Here is a 17,954-nt window from a genome sequence, read left to right as displayed (position 1 = left end):
TTATTAGTATCATCAGTAATAGGTACAGCTGTGATGCAGTAGTTGTTACCAGACCAATAGTGTACAAAGCTGTGCTGATGGTAGAGATCAGCAAACTATGAAAACACTCAGCAGGTCAGATAGCATCTGTGGCAAGCAGAACAGTTAATGTTTTACTCTGGGACTTTTCATCAGTTGTACACAAGTGTTTCCAGCATTTCTGTTTCTACTATAGTCGTCTAAAGGCCTGGATTAGTAGTTCCAGACGGCAATTAGATTGAAAGTCTCAACTTGGTAACTGTAGAATTTAAATTCAGCTAATGATCGATAATTTTAAATGTGGAACATGGGTGGCACAGTAGCATAACAGTTAGCACAATCGCTTTACAGCACCAACGATCACCAATCAGGGTTCGATTCCCACCGCTGTCTATAGGGGGCTTAGACATTCCTCCTGTCATTGGGTGGCTTTCTTCCAGCTGCTCCAATTTCCTCCCACATTCCAAAACGTACAGGGTAGGGTTAGTAAGTTGTGGACAGGCTATGTTAGCGCTGGAAGCATGGCACACATATGGGCTGGCCCCGCACGTCCTCAGACTGTGTTGGTCGTTGATACAAAATGACACATGTCAGCATATGTTTCAATGTAAATGTGGCAAATAAAGCTAATCTTTAATCTTTGTAAACTAATGACAAGATAATCTTTGTAGTGACGAGCATGAAAACAACTGGTTGTCACAAAATTACTTCTGTTTCACTAATATCCTTCAGGATTCTTATCAGTGACTAGATCTGTCCTATGCGTGCGACTCTCCAATGTCCTCTGGGATAGGCAAGCTAGCCAGTTCTACCAGCAGCACCTTGGTCAAACAGGGAAGGACTAAAACTGGATGAACCACCTAACACTATTATAGCATCAAATTAAGACACGGTAAAAATATTCCAGTCCAATTGACTTTGCAACATGCTCCTTGCATTGGAGACTGGTATCAAAATTGGGAGAGATGACCTGCAGACTAGTCGAGCAGTTTGACATAGTCATGCTGGCAAAATCATACTTTCCAGACAATGTGCTATCCATCCCCCTCACAAGCTCTGCCGCCATCTCATCCCGCCAACAGGACAGATCGATCAGCAGCGGCAGCATAGAGATATGCAGCAGGAAGCACGGTTGCTTTATCAATTCTCAACAATGACTTCAGTTTGATAACATCAGGTCAGAGATGGATAATCTCCCCATGACTACCATTCCAATTCGATTTTCCCATTCCCATTCTGACATGTCTTTCCATCACTTCCTCTACTGCCGAGTTGAGGTCAAACTAGTTTGGAGGAGCAACACCTGGTATTCTATCTGGGTAGCCTCCCACCTGATGGCATGAATATTGATTTCTCTAACTTCCGGTAATTACTTCCCTTACCCCGCCCCCCCTTATCCATCTGCAATTCTGGTTACCCTCTCAACCCTTCTCATCTTCCCAGCACTTGCCTCTAGTTCCTCTCTTCCATGGTCCACTGTCCACTCCAAACAAATTTCTGCTTCTTCAGCTCCTTACCTCTTCCACCTATCACCTCCCACTTCATTCTCCCCTCACCAACCCACAGAACTTCTGCCTTACCTGGTCTCACCTATCACCAACCAGCCTGTACTCCTCCCCCTCTCCCTTCTTCTTATTCTGGCTTCTGACCCCTTCCAATCCCGATGAAAGGTCTCAGCCCGCATTGGCAACTGTTTATTCCCCTCTATAGATGTGGCCTGACTTGCTGAGTTCCTTCAGGATTGTGTTCCTCAAGATTTCCAGCATTGGCAGAATCTCCTTTGTTTAAGACATGGACAAGAAATCATCTTGCTGAATACCTCCTACCATGCTACTTCTGTTATCGAACCAGTAGGGCTGAATAATCTTGGAAAATGAATAAAGGGATTTAAGGATTGGCTGGAAAGGTGGTTTTATCCATCATCTTACTGAATGTTGGATCAGGCGCAGACAGCTCTTCTGCGAATATTTCAGATGTTCTGAAATGTCATCGGCAGATTTTTTTAAAAATATCATGATAAAACCTGATGAAATTTATTTCTGTAAGACAAATAGTCAAGGAGTTATATGTTATTCTGTAGTTATTTGAGAATCTAGTTAGACTATGTTGAAATAATATGTTTAGTTTTGGACACTACTTAAAATTTAGTGTTGACCTTAGAGGAGTTTGTATTGACTTTCTTGAATAAAACTCCATCTCCAGGGTGATATTTTGAAGAACAATTACATAATAGAGAGTTGAATTTGGACTGGAGATGATCTGATTGAAATTCTCCTGATGGTGGAGAACTGGTAGGTTGATAAAAAACTATTTGTAAGGAGGGATGCATCCTAAAACCTAAGGAACATCTTTTTGCCTCAGAGGCAACAGGAGATTGGCCTTAAAGCAAGCTCAAGGAGCTAAATAATAAACACCTATCTTCCCAATAGCCTGGGTAATAAGTATCATGAGCGTTGATCCTTCTGGGCCTAATGGAAATAAATAATCTGAATTCAAAGAGTGAGATCACTGGCTGATATAGAAGGCTATATCTTCCAACCAACTTATGTTAAGTTTATTCAATAGAGATATCTACAGTATGAGTTGGTGCTACTGTTGACGTATAAGTAAAACCAGGATATTGTGATCTTGTCTTATCTCATTTTACCTTGGCCAATTTGTTTCTTCCTCTCCTTTAGGCTCTGACCAATGACATAGTGAGAGTGTCAAGCCGCATTGAATTTCTGGAAAAGGAGCTGTCTGAGAAGAATGGGCAGTTGCGTAATGGCAGTGCCAACGACCAGCAGGAGATCCGCAAGGAGATTTCCAACCTGCGACATGAGAAGGATCAGATGATGAAACAGCGGACGGAACTGGATGAGAAGTTGCGGATGGGGAATCTACTATCTGCAGAGGTGTGTCTAAACTGTACCTTATGACAGAATTACTGTGACTTACACAGTGAATGATAGGGCACTGTGCGGTAGAACAAAAGGAACTGGGAATACAGATCCATAATTCCTTGAAAGTGGCACCACAGGTAGATCGTATTATAAAACGAGCTTTTGGCACATAAGGCTTCATAAATCGGGCGTTGAGTACAGGATTTGAGATGTTATGTTGAAGCTGTAAAAGACGTTGTGGGCAAATTTAGAATATTATGTGCAGTTCTGGTATCTACCTACAGGAAAGATCTATAAGATTGAAAGAGTACAGAGAAAATTTACACGTATATTGCCGGGACATGACGACCTGAGTTACAGGGAAAGGTTGAATAGGTTAGGACTTTACTCACCAGAGCACAGGAGACTGAGGGGAGATCTTGTAGAGATATTCAAAATTACGAGGGTAAGTGCATGCAGACCTTTTCCCCTCTGGTTGGGTGAGACTAGAAATGGAGGTCATAGGTTTAGTATGAAAGGTGAGATATTGAAGTGGAATCTGAGGGGGAGCTCTTCACTGAGAGGATAGTGCGAGTGTGGAACAAGCTGCCAGAGGAAGTGATAGATGCGGACTCAATTGTTACATTAAAGTGAAGTGTGGATGGGTACATGGATGAGGGTGGGTATGGAGGGCTATGGTACAGGTGGGTGGATTAGATAGAACAGGCCAGCATGGCCTAGATGGACGAATGGCCTGTTTCTGAGCAGTGGTGCTCTATGACTATAACTACTAATAGGTTAATGGCTACACTGTGCTAACCAAATATTCATTACCTGGAGCCTCTTATTTCAGTTGAGTGCACGCAGCACCTGGTGTTTATGAGTTCAGTGAAGTACAATCTCTTGTATACACACTGCATAATCATTGATAATCATTGTGAAGCTGAGTAACAGCACCTTGGATTATGTTTTCAGGCACTGAATCTGACACAGGTTCTTCTTATTTGGTTGCATATTCAGTCACACTGTTTATAATTTATATATTTTTTTAATATTGTGAGCATGATATGACATGCTCACGATAATACAGCCCACGCCAGCCTTAGTTGATAACATTTTGAATGTTATCTGCTGGTAAGCCAACATCTGGATTATGGTTTTAAGTTTGAATAGAAGGTCCTCCTGTGACTGAAGAATTCAGTCTTTGAGGGACTAATGGCTGAATAAGGTAACTTCATCTGGAGAGAGTTCATATACAAAGTGATGGCTCTCATCAAAGGTCAAATTGGCTCTCACTTTACAGTAGAACACACACAAAATGCTGGAGGAACTCAGCAGGTCAGACAGCATCTATGGAAGGGAATAAACAGTTGATGTTTCGGGCCAAGACCTTTCTTCAGGACTAGAAAGGAAGGGAGAAGACTCCAGAATAAAAAGGTTTGGGAAGGAGGATAGGTAGAAGGTGATAGGTGAATCCAGGTGGTTAGGATAGGTAAAGGGCTGGAGAGGAAGGAATCCTTTAGGAGAAGTGAGTGGACCATAGTGGAAAGCGAAGGAGAAGGGGACCCCGAGGGAGGTGAGAGGAGGTAAGGGGCCAGAGTGGGGAACAGAAGAGGGGAGGGGGAGAGAATTTTTTTTTCCGAGAAGGAGGAATCGATACTCATGCCATCAGGTTGGAGGCTACTCAGATGGAATATAAGGTGTTGCTCCTCCACCCTGAGAGTGGTTTCATTGTTGCACATGTTGGACCAACATGTCGGAATGTAATTAGAATTAAAATGTTTGGCCACTGGGAAGTTCTGTGTTTTGTGGATGGAGCAGAGGTGCTTTACAGTGGAGCCTATGGATTCAGATACCATTTAACTTGTCTCTGACCTCATGTTACTAGTAACAGGTTTTGATCCTGCTGTTTTCCTATTGTGAAGATTTTAGGATTCCACAACAGACTCTTCCTATCTGATGCCTCACTTAATGGCTCACTCATAATGGGCTGGATCATGCTTCATCCACTGAACTGCTATTCCCATGGTCACATATTTGTGACTCCATGGGGCCAGATGCCCTCCACGCCTCAGGCCTTGGATCCTGCTGTCAAAGGCCTTTCAGTAACTTTTGAACGTCTCCAATGACCAGAACATTTAACAAACTGTTCAAAAGAATTTAAATAGTTTTAAATTTTATTTTTAAAAATTAATTTAACTGATAAATATCAAAATAATAGCATAATTTAAAAAAAAAACTTGCTATTTACATGCACTTATCTTTACACTCAAGATTGGCTATCCTGACCACGACAGAACGGAAATCAAGGTTTTGAACCAGCCCAATGGGTGAGCTCAGTCAGTTAATTCGCTGCATTTGCCACTTGAGCCATTTGGAGGAGCTAATGCACACCTTCAAATTTCTGAAAAGGAATTTGAATGCTCAAGTTGTTTAAAACTCCACAAGTTTCCCTCAGGGCAAAACAAAAAAGCTTTTTAGGAATTGCAGCCTTCTATGTAAATCTACTCTTTATTTTCATTAAGAGTAAGCAGTGAAGACGCGAAAGACAAAACATGCTGGAAACTGGTTCAAGAATAGCTGCTGGAGGAGCTCAGGGTCAGGCAACAGCTACAGAGGGAAACTAAGAGGCAATATTTTGGTCAAGATTGTTCAACTTGACAAAGATTATAGTGGAGAAAGACGGCATAAAGAGGTAGAGGGCTTGGGCTGAAGCAAGTGCTGACAGGTGTTAAACATTCCTAATCACCTGTATATAAATAATTTTCTCATTTCATCTTTTTTTCTCTTCTTATGATGTTGAAATCAAATTCCTGAAAAAGGCTCAAAGTAAATATATTATCAAAGTATGTACTGTATATGTCACCATATGCTACCTTGAGATTCATTTTATTGCAAGCATTTATAGGAAAATAAAGAAATACAATAGAATTTTAAAACAATATATAACAAAGACTGACAAATATCCATTGTGCAAAAAAAAAGGACAAAGAAAATAAATAATACCGAGAAGATGAACTATTGAGTCTGTAGGTTGTGGAGTCAGTTCAGCTTTGAGGTGAGTGAGGTTATCCATTCTGGTTTAGGAGTCTGATGGTTGTAGGGTAACCTCTGTTCCTGAACCTGGTGGTGCAGGATCTAAGGCTCCTGTACGTTCTGCCGGATGGTAGTAATGAGAAGCCTGGATGATGTGGGGGGTGGGAGGGGGAACCTCTTACGATGATAAAGGTTTTCAAGTCAAAGCAAACAACTAGCTTTCATTTTTGCATAACTGAATTCTCTCATCCAGATTAGAAAATATGAAATATTTTGCATTCTTACTAAAGTGTGATGTTCATAAATGAATGTAAAATTCTAGCTGAGAGTTAATTGGTTTTTCACAGGAGATTAAGCTGCAAGGTATCATGTACAAAGTGAGATTTGCACCATTCAGTATCCCACTGAAAAGTAATTATTCTGTCTCTTTCGCCACACATGCTGTCTGATCTGCTGAGTGTTGCATTTGTCTTTCATATTACCATCATTTTGCAAAATTAGACATACACTTCAGTGTTTTCAGTTGTTGTTCTCTAGGAAGAAAGGATCCTTTTCCAGCTGGACGAAGCTATTGAGGCGCTTGACGCTGCCATTGAGTACAAGAATGAGACAATCACGCGTCGGCAGAGGGTGCTACGTGCCTCTGCCAGCATGCTGTCCCAGTGCGAAATGAATCTGATGGCAAAATTGAGCTACCTCTCAGCTTCCGAAACCAGAGCGCTGCTCTGCAAGTACTTTGACAAGGTAGGAGCTAACTTTTAGTATTCTTTATTTATGACGAGGAGGGGATTTGCCTCTTTTCTGAACACATATATTTTTGCCTCTTTTCTAAACACGGATATGTGTACTGTGATCAGTACATGTGAGAGAAGAACCAATAAAGTTTGTACTGCTTGTGCCACTGTAGTCATTGTCTGACCAGGCTTTAGAGTCATTAGAATTCACCTCAAAAAGTTACTTCTCCACTTTTGAGGCTGATCAACCTCTCCACCCATTAACCCACCCCATTACTACTACATCCACAACAGCCACTCCTCTTCACAACCCCCCAGCACCCTTCATTCCCCCCCAGTCACTGTCACTTTACACTTACACTCCACATCTCATAGCTACACTGGCACAGTCACTGTCCTACTGTGTTTTCATATGTCCTACAGCTACCTCAAGGGTTTCCCCTTGCCAAGAGTCACTTCATCACTTTACCATTTCCTATCAAAGTCACGTTATATGCTAATTGTATGTACAGTACTGTGCAAAAGTCTTAGGCACACTAGATACATATGGTGCCTCGACTTTTGCACAGTGCTGTATTTGTCAACGTACATGGAGAGTGAGTTTGTAAATCTGGCACGAGCAATGGATGTTAGGAATGGCGAGGGTGAATTACCAGGGAAGGGGTGTGGGACAGGTGGCAGAGGAGGAGTGCTGGCGAGGGGGAGGGGTGGTGGAGGTTGGCATGGGTGAAGACACGTGCAGCCCTGAGGCACCAAGGCAAGGTAATTTGATTCCAAACAATTGGTTTATTGATCATTACAGAGTGTCTCTCTGGTGCTTCCCTCTCCCTTCTCCTTTCTCCTTTTCCCAACTATGATTCCCCTCTTCCCACACTCAGTCCACACTAGAGACCCATATCAAAATTAGTTTTATCATCACTCACAAATTTGTGTTTTTTTGCGACAGCAGTACAGTGCAATACATAAAAATTACTACAGTGCTGTGCCAAGGTCTAGGCACCCCAGCTACATATATGTATGTGCCTGTGACTTTTGCACAGTACTATATATACGGCCACACTCATGTCTTTTATAGAATTGCTTTTATATTTATTGTGTTTTTATGCCTTTTTTATGTTGCATCGGATCCACATAACAGTCATTTTGTTCTCCTTTACACTAATGTACTGAAGAAGGACAATACAGTAAACAATCTTGAACCTTGAATTAAGCTGTACAACAGAGAAATAGGTAGACCCTTCAGACCACCACATCTGTGCCAACCTTTTTACCCATCTACACCATTCCCATTTTCCCCTTGAGACTGGCTGTTTCATCTTGAGTGGATATTAGCAGCTCTGTTCTTGCCCTCTCTAGCTGCACTGCACACCTCACACTATATTGGTCAGGTAGATTGAGCGGTTTTCCAGACTGCGTGCTGTTTGCGACGTGTTCTGGAACAGTGCCGCTGTGTAACCGCAGGTGGTAACACTCCGAGAAGAGGAACGGAAGATGCAGCTGGCCTTCATGGAATTGGAGATGCGAGCAGAGGAGCAGCAGAAACTCATTTACTGGCTGGAGGCGGCAGTGGAGCGTCAGCAGCTGGAGACCGATCGCCGCCTCACCCTGCAGCAGAAGGAACATGAGCGGAACCTGCAAATCCTGCTGCAGCACTGCCAAGGTAGTAAATGATTACATCTGTAGAATGTATTCCAGTGATGCATATTGTACCCAGGAGCTCTGATAATGTCTTGGCATAATCATTGATACATAAAACCATAAGACATAGGAGCAAAATTAGGCCATTTGGCCCATTGAGTCTGCTCCTCATTCCATCATGGCTGATTCATTATCCCTCTCAACCCCATTCTCCTGCCTTCTCCCTGTAACCTTTGATGCCCTGACTAATCAAGAACCAATCAACCTCCGCTTTAAATATACCCAAATACTTGTCCTCTGCAGCCATCTGTGGCAGTGAATTCCACAGATTAACCACCCTCTGGCTAAAGAAATACCTCCTCATCTCTGTTCTAAAAGGATGTAGTTTTATTCTGAAGCTGTACCCTCTGGTCCTAGACTTCCCCCCACTATAGGAAACATCCTCTCCATGTCCACTCTATCTAGGGCTTTCAATATTCAATAGGTGTTAATGAGATCCCCTCTTATTCTTTTAATTAAGAACCTATTAGCCTCCACGTTAAATATACCAATGACTTGGCCTCTGCAATATAATGTATTCTTGTTTCTTTTTTAAACTTTAACAACTATCCTAGAGTTAAATGTATTAAGACTTTTATTAAGTTGTTGCAGTATGTTTCATCCAGTTTTCTGCAAAATGGCGCTGCTGCCTCCAAGCTCCAGTGACCCAGGGTCAATCCGGACTTCAGGTGCTGACTATGTGGAGATTGCCTGTTCTCACTGTGTCTGTGTGGATCTCCCCCATGTATTTCAGCTTCTGAGAAAGGGCAGTTTGCTTTGATAATGAGCCACTCAGTTTGCTCTGGTGTTCAGATAATTGGTAGAATGTGACTGGATGGGGGAATGTATAGAGAATAGAATGGGTTAGGATAGAATTACTGTGAAAATATATGCTTGATAATAAGTACAGACTCAGCAGAGGGGGGATGTAAAGGACTGGTTTCCCTGCTGTCTCTGTAAATGACTTTATAAACTGGGCAAAAAAGCCATCAAATGCAAAGACCTCTGATTCGGTTCCCAAACTGCATGCATTTAAATGATTTCTTCCAGGCAGTGATGGCATGCAATTATCTATCTTGAATGACCTGGATGTAAAACAAGGAGAAGACTAAGACTATAAAATATAGGAGCAGAATTGGTCCATTTGGGCCATTGACATTTCGTCATGGCTGATCTATTTCCCTCTCAGGCCCAAACTCTTGCCTTCTCCCTGTATCCCTTCATGTCCTGACCAATCAAGAATCTGTCAACCTCTGTTTTAAATATATCCAATGACTTGGCCTTCACAGCTGCCTATGGCAATGAATTCCCCGGATTCACCACTCTCTGGCTAAAGAAATTCCTCTTCATCTCCATTCTAAAAGGATGCCCCTCTATTCTGAGGCTGTGTCCTTTGGTCTTAGACTCTCCCATCATAGAAAACATCTTCCCCATATCCACTCTATCAAGGCTTTTCACCATTCGATAGGTTACAATGAGGTCACCCCTCATTCTTCTAAATTCCAATGAATACAGGCCCAGAGCCATCAAACTCTCTTCGTATTCAATCCTGAAATTATTTTCGTGAACTTCTTTGAATCCTCTCCAGTTTCATCACATCCTTTCTAAAACTGCTCACAATGCTCCAAGTGAGGCCTCACCAGTGCCTTATAAATCCTCAACGTTACATCCTTGCCTTTATGTTCTATTGGACTTGGTTCTTTCCCAATTTACTTTCAGACAGTGAATATCTGAGCCTACCAGGCAGTTGTCAATTTGGGACCATACTGCAGGAGTTTATGTGGCAAGAGAGTGGTCAGTGCCTGAAATGTGAAGCCAGAGAGGGGGTGGAATCATCTACAATAGTCATGAGGCACTTATTCAAACACTAAACATACAGAGAATTGGAGGATCAAGACCACTAGCAGGTTAATATGCAGTTTAAATTGATATTTTGTTCATCAAAGATGTAGTGGGCTGAATGGCTGGATCCTGTACTGTACAGTTCTGTGTTCCATGCTATATTATTTGATATTTACAGTGTATGTTACACAAGAACAGCAGCTGGAACGAGAAATTGATCAATGCCTCTAGTGCAGTGCTCCACTCTTTGCCAGAAGCTTTTGGAAAGAAGAGAAAAAATGGAGCAAAAATTTAAAAGCCTTGGCACCCTGTGAAATAGTTTTGTGGTACTGATGGAATCATCTTTCTCTTTTTGCCACTTGCTCACAGGACAAGTGGACGAAGGAATTGCTGGGAGCCAGAAGCAGTACGAGGGTTGGATCCAAATGATGGAAAAGGAGCTTGCTTGGTACAAACAAGCAAATCATGAGTTGAACCTGAAACTGAAAGACCTATCCACTTATCTTTTGAATATTCCGGCAGAGCAGAGCAAACGTAAGGAATGCAACATGCTAGCAGATGCCGAACTTCCCATTTAACTGCTGATCCTGTATTCGTTTCTTTTTCAATATTTTTATTAACTACTTGCATAGACAAATACAAAATATGTTATGGCATTATGGAAACAGAAACAAGATTGAATTTCTCCATAACTATGTATAGTAAATTAACTATAATATTGAAAAGGTGTATTTTATTCTAATCTAAAGCAAAATCAAAACCCCATAACAAAATAGAAAAAGAAGAGAGGAAAAAAAAACAGGAAAAAAAAAATGTTTGGTTAAAAGAAAATAAAAAAAATCTCTGCCACATAGTCATAAATTCAAGCATATAATCCTGTATCCTGTATTTGTTGCTCAGTCGCTAGAGTAAGTTTATTCATTCCAGAGAATATGTGGAAACCAGTCTCACAATTTGCTATTCTATTTGCTATAACAGTCTATATGTTCATCAGTTTTATTTATTTAATTATTCCTGATTTGTAGAGCCTTGATATTTATAACCATTCTTTGAAAGTGGTTGGTAGTAACAGCTGGCTCCTTTGTGATGGATGTCTCCTCGAGGTCCTGCCTCTTGAAGATGTCGTCAATGTTGTGGAGGGTTTTGCCAATGATGGAGCTGGCTGAGTCTCCCACCCTCTTCAGCTTCTTGCAATCTCTGCTTTGGAGCCTCCATACCAAGTCAGAATGCTCTCCACTGTAGAGCTCTAGAAATTTGCAAGAGTGTTTGGTGATGTACCAAAATTCCTCAAGCTCAACCAAATAGAGCTGCTGGCATGCTTTCTTCACGATTGCATCAGTTGCTGAAATCCAGGGACTTAGAACTGCTCACCCTTTCCACAGCTGACCCCTTAATGAGGACTGTTATGTGTTTTGTGGGCCTCCCCTTTCTGAAGTCCACAATCATCTCTTTGGCCCTACTGACATTGAAAGTGAGGTTCAACTTGTCTATCCATCTCACTCCTGTATGCCTCCTTGTCTCTACGTGATACTGTACCAACAATGCTGGTGTCACCTGCAAATTTGTAGATGTTAGTTAAGCTATGCTTAACCACATTATGCTACCATTAGGGAGGAGATACAGGAGCATGAAGACCCACATTCAATAATTCAGAAACATTTCTTCCCCTCCATCATGAGATTTCTGAACAGTTCATGAACAGGACTTCGTTATTTCTTCTTTTTTTGCCTTATTCATTTATTTTGTAGTTTACAGTAATTTTGTTTACACTGTTCTGCACTCACAAAACACAAATTTGATATAATACCGTGAAAGTAAACCCAATTCTGATTCAATGGTAGGGGAAAGTAGAGCAATGCGAGCTGGCTGCCTTTTGCTGCCGTCTTCCCATAAGTTCAGTATCTGAGTAAGGTTACCTGTGCTCCTCCTTGTCTAGATCATCCCAATGATTATTTATACATATTTGACGTCAAATGTGGTATAATGTACATATGTCCCATCTTTCATATCTTATAGAACTTTCCAGTACTTTACAACAAATTAAAATAGTTATGCAGTTCCTTAATATAATGTTGCCATAGAAATATTACATCAAGTGGCACCCAGTGTAAGTTGAATAATGCCCAGGAAGGGAAAGAGGTCAAGCTTGCCTCGGATTGGGATTTTACTGGTGTAGAGGCTTTCACTAGGCCTTCCCTGTGCATTTCTACAGATCTGAAATTAGGTTCAGCATTGAGTCAGAGGAAAGAAAGGTGTATGCACAGAAATAAAACCCGTGCCTTTCGCTGGCTCCTTCTCACTCTTTATCACTGTGTTAATGTCGTTGATTTGGATATTGCTAATCTGGGAAAAGCACTTCCTGTTTTTTTTTATGATTATTTGATGCTATATACCAGTGTTGCTTCTGCAAGTTTTTCATTACACCTGTGCATACATGCACTATATATATATATATATATATATATATGACAATAAAGTCGACTTTGATATTTTTTAGGCCTAGGAACTGTCAGTAGAGCTCAGCTGCATATTGACCGAGTGCTCCCAGCAGCCGGAAGAGAAGAAAGTGGGAACAGTATTCCATCAGAGTTTGTGGCAACAGTTGCTCCTGAACGGATCGCCAAATCGAAAGAGGAGCTCCGAGACTTGGTTCACGTGCCTTTGCCACCATCGTGGCGGAGATCATCGCTGCCCACAGATGATCAGACTGGTTTGGAAGAACTGGAGCATCTGTGTAATAGGGTGGTGCAGCCTGCAGAGGGCGCCATGCACTGGAGTATCACGCCTGGGCAGAAGCCCCAGAAAACATTCAGAAACACCAATCTCAATGCAAGCATTACTTACTTCAATCCTGGGATTATCGATGTCAGGAAGAATCCAGTGGGATAGCAGAACATTGAATATTACTTATTATATAAGGATGCTAAAAGGCAGATATTCATTGTACAGATAAGAAAACAACACTTTGAGGGAAAGTTATTTTATTCATAAGTTTTCTACAAAGCAACTAAAATATGAAAGGTAGCAGTTAACACTTTGGTGAATTAGGCAGTAATAGAAAAGGTAAATATATTTCAATTTCCATTTAAATAAAAAATCTCAGGTATAACAATGAGATTCATGGTTATAGCAATAAAAGGTGAAATTCCAACAGAAGTAAAACAAAATAAAGATTAGAAATAGTAGTACTGGGTAGCTAAATTTATTGGCTCGATCTTGAACAATGAGAGACCATCTTTAAGAGTAATGCACAAAAAATGCTGAAGGAACTCAGCAGTCGGGCAGTATCTGTAGAAAGAAATAAAAAGTTGATGTTTTGGGCCAATGCTCTTCATCAGGACGCGCTGTGCTGCTGAAGAGCATTCTGACTGGTCTCAATGAAGGTGCTCTTTGTTTCTTTGCTTTTTTTTGTTTGGTGGTCTGTATTTAGTGGAGAACAGGTGGAGTTATAAAGTTAGCCACTTTGCTGTTTAAATCTCAATTAACACTATTCTGGTTCGGAGACATTTTTCATTATCTCAAGTACCTCATTCTAGTTTAGAAACTGTTTATTTTCATAAGTCAAAATTCAAAATTCTGCTAAAACTATCATTTTTGTTTAATAAACACAAGATGTTGAAAATCCTGAGTAACACACAGAATATACTGGAGAACCGCAGCAGCTCAAGTGGCATCTAAGGAAAGGAATAAAGAGTTAACGTTTCAGGCCAGGACCCTTTCCCTGATGAAGGGTGTTGTCCTGAAGTGTCAACTGTTTATTCTTTTCCGTCGATGGTGCTAATCTGCTGAGTTCCTCTAATGTTTGTGTTACTTTTTGTTTAAGTCAATTAGGTTCTTACATTAGGCATTGATTCTGAAATTGTAGCTGATTGGAGAATTGTTCAGCCTGATGGGCCATTCAGTATTCTCCAGAGTAAGAGTTTACAACTCAATTTCCTAATGGTTTTCAAACAAGGGAGAAATTCAGTGTTAATAAGGACTGGCTGGTGCATTAAATTGGGGTTGTCTTTTTCTTGGATGCAAGCATTCAAAGATTTTGACAATAACATTATTGATTCTTACTCTGTTCAACGAAAAGCAATGAATAAAACTGGGAATCTTATTAAGAGACATCAGGAAAGCTGTGTCTAGAAATTGAGACTTCTATTGCATAAGCGGCACGCTTCTGAATTAAGACTGACGTTCATTGTTAAGGTAGGCATGATTTTATTTTGTGTCTCAGTGTTTCCAAAATTGGAGTGAAGGGTGTAGGGTTAGGTGGAACAGGCAGGGGTAAGTATAGATGACACCAGAGATTGTAACGGAATAAAGACCTCCCTATAACATTTTCAGTAAAGGAACAAATAAATATTACTTGCAATATTTCTTGCCGAATAATAGGGCTGCCTGCAATTCCCAGGACAGTCCCAGCTGCTTAAAAAAGAAGCATTTCATGACCTGATTAGACATTTCTAGGCAGCCTCAATTTTTACCAAATGTGAATAAGTGATCTTTCTTTGGTAAAGGCTGGAGCTACTGCCACATCCAACACAACAGTGCTTGATAGAACAAGTAGCCATTGAATGCCACTTAGCTGAGAACACTACTGAACAAATACAGTTTTCATCAGTCACTTAACCACGCTGGTCAGAACAGTAGGCACATTCTCAAAACACTAACGTGTTTTGCAGAAACCCCTCATTCTCACTGCAAAACACACTCAACCATTCAAAACAATAAATAGTTACAGCAAAAGTGAATAACTCAAATATATAATTCAATGCATCACTAGCACATGTAAGCAAACATCAGATAAATAGATCAACTCTGATTAAATAGTGGAGCAGATTCGATGGATCAAAAGGCCTAATTCTGTTCCTATGTCTCATGATCTTATAATCACTGGGAAAATGCTGACTATCTTTCTAATCAAGAATCTCAAAGTTACATTGTCCCACACGATGACATATTGTGGGCCATTGATCCTGGCATGCTGTTTCTCCTCGGAAACTAAGAGTTGTCTAACAAACCCATCAAGGAGTGTGATAAGGCATAAGGTGTTTTATGGCCCAATCATTGGGATGTATGCCAGAAGAACAGTGTCTAATATGGCTGTATACATGGTTAGGTTTGAACCTCCCTGGTACGGTACCTGGGGCTGTTGCCCTTACCCCTATGACATTCCTCCATCACCTCCTTGTCTGTGACATATACGAGTCATCTTAATCAACGTAGATGAATTTGTGGTATTGCATTGGACTCCAGCTCCATTATCCTCTGTAATCTCAGTAGAGAAGACAAGGTGAAACACGTGGAGTGTATGAAAAGGAATACGGTACTTGGCAAAACCTACATGTACGATTTTGACAACTTACCTGTATATACAGATACCTCAATTCCTTAACCATGTCATTGTTTTTATCAAAGGGCACTGTCAATTTCATTCTGTTGCAGTGGCATTTCAACACTGTTATTAGTTGTCAATACTCTGACTGTATGAGTATTTGAGATGAATAACTACAGCTATCTATTTCACAAAAGTGCATGGTATTGTTCACAAGCACCATCTGAACAATTGTGTCCTCTTGTCCAGCACTAGACACCTTGGCTTGCCCACCAGCTAGAGATCTTCTTTCAGTTTTATAAAAATGCAAGTACATTTCCATTGAGTACATTTACTGAAGCACACTACTTGTATTGATAAAACTACTCTTTTATACATGAATGTCAAAGTCAGTTACATAACATAAAGGTGTGAATTTGCTATGTGTTGTCTTACCATTTCTCATCCCTGATACCACGCACGAACCTGACATATTGGGCTGCATCTTTAGACCAGCCTCGTGCATGGACAGTCCATGATTTAGGACATGGTCAACAATGGTCGCTCATATTTCATTCTTCACAATCCTCTCCCATCAAATCTTTCAGCATGCATCTGAACCCACCCCATCAGGCTTGTGGATGCCCTCACCCTTTCATTTTCCTTGTTCGCAGAAAGCTGCAGCACTGCCAACCACTCTTAGGTGTGTGAGTATGTGCAGATTGGTGTATCAGGTTTGCAAGGGTAGCTTAATTCCTTGCAAAAAGGAGCCACTTTGAGCCGAAGATTTGGAATTGATTGCTGGCAGTTGGGGGCATTTGATTGTGTTTTGCTGGACCTGACACTTCAATTGATTTTTGTGTCTTCTGATCACTGCTGTGTCCACTGTTTTGCATTGAGTTCCTTGACAACTGAGATTTGTATACACCCAATGAGAAATGGTTGACTCTGAGGCGTTGCTGGTTTGCTCAAATGAAGTTCAGAATTGACCGTATGCATTTCTGGCTTGATCAAAGTGTCTAGGCAACTGAGAAAAACTGTAAAAAAAAATTTCCTATTCTGTAAGTATTTAGACTTTTTCTTAATTAACTTTTCTGCTTTTTGTACTGTTTTGTATTTTATTATATTCTTGCTGTACAAGAGTTCCACTTGAGCAGCATTTGTTTTGCAAAGAAATACAAACTGTTTCCTTATTGTTATGTTTTGTTGTTACTACTTCCAGCGAAGAGATCTCCTTGGTTGATTTGAAAACAATTGGTGTAAATTCTCAAACAGCAGCGCATATGTTTGCTTTAAAACATTACTCATACTTGTACTCTTAACAGCTACACTTTTTAATGAATATTCTTTTACAGATTTAGCACCAATATACAGTGCCTTGAAAAATTATTCAGCCCCCACAACCATTTTCACATTTTACTGTCTCATTTTCTAAATTTAAAATATATTGAAGTAGGATTGTTCAGCTAATCTGCAAAATATTGTGCATCATGTCACATCAAAAGAAAAATTCCAAAACCTCAACAGTTTACTAAAAATTAAAGACCAAAATTGTGAGGCTGAAAAAGTATTCATCCCCTTTGTAATTATTAAGCCAACTTTCCTCAGGTGCAATATTGTATATTACCTCACCAACCTACCCAATTTGTTGATGTAGAAAATTCGAGGATCACCTGTTTTCAATGAATTCATAAGAATAAATACCCCTCTCCAGGCAAGGTCAAACAGAATGGAAGATTTTCAATAGACCAAACCAAATTGAAGACAAAAGAGCATTCAAGACAAGTCAGGGAATAGAGGGGCACAAATCTGGGGAATAGTACCAGGTCATCTCAAAGGCACTGAACATACCTTGGATCTCAATGCAGCCGGTTGTGAAAATGTGGAAAAAATATGAAACCACAGGCAGGCTGCCCCTCTAAACTTAATTGCTGAAAAAGAATGGCACTCGTAAGAGAGGCTACTGTGATACCAACAGTTAATCTGAGAGAGCTGCAGAGGACAGTGGCTGCAAATGAAGATGATGTTAATGGCTCCACAATCTTTTAGGCCTTGCACAAAAAGGGTATTATGGAAGAGTGGCAAGGAAGAAACCCTAGCCAAAAAAAAAAGCATCTTGGTCGTAAAGGCTTTGCAAAGATCACTTAGAAGACACTGTAAAGATGTGAAAAAAGGTCTTGTGGTTGGATGAGACTGAAGTGGAACTTTTTGACTTCAACACTAAGCAGTATGTGTGGCATAAACCTTTTGCTGCATATCAGCCAAGTAACACCATCCCCACCGTAAAGAATAGTGGAGGCCGCATCATGCTATGGGGATATTTTTCAGAAGCAGAGAGGGCAGATCTGGTCAGGATTGATGGGAAGATGAATGCTGCTTGTTATGTACCCCTAGGGTTCATATTTTCTGTGGACTGTCACTTTAAAACGTCGGGAGAATGAGACTGACTCTTGGACACATTGAGCTGCTCCAGAGGGAGAGAGA

At 40.7% G+C, this 17,954-nt stretch overlaps 1 protein-coding gene across 3 annotated transcripts in view; it reads left to right on the top strand.

Moving 5' to 3' along the window:
- Positions 1–16,663, top strand: part of kif7 (kinesin family member 7) — a 48,287-nt gene extending 31,624 nt beyond the window's left edge. For all 3 annotated transcript variants that reach the window (XM_072278132.1, XM_072278134.1, XM_072278135.1), the window contains 5 exons: positions 2,697–2,912; positions 6,453–6,659; positions 8,111–8,309; positions 10,538–10,702; positions 12,666–16,663. In XM_072278132.1, the coding sequence (XP_072134233.1) occupies positions 2,697–2,912; positions 6,453–6,659; positions 8,111–8,309; positions 10,538–10,702; positions 12,666–13,057 (1,179 nt within the window). In that variant the 3' untranslated portion in view covers positions 13,058–16,663. The remainder of the gene's footprint in view (positions 1–2,696; positions 2,913–6,452; positions 6,660–8,110; positions 8,310–10,537; positions 10,703–12,665) is intronic.
- Positions 16,664–17,954: the final 1,291 nt, after the last annotated feature.

The sequence above is a fragment of the Mobula birostris genome, chromosome 14 (genome assembly GCF_030028105.1).
Source record: "Mobula birostris isolate sMobBir1 chromosome 14, sMobBir1.hap1, whole genome shotgun sequence".
Lineage (NCBI taxonomy): Eukaryota > Metazoa > Chordata > Chondrichthyes > Myliobatiformes > Myliobatidae > Mobula > Mobula birostris.
This window is presented reverse-complemented; position numbering and strand designations above follow the sequence as displayed.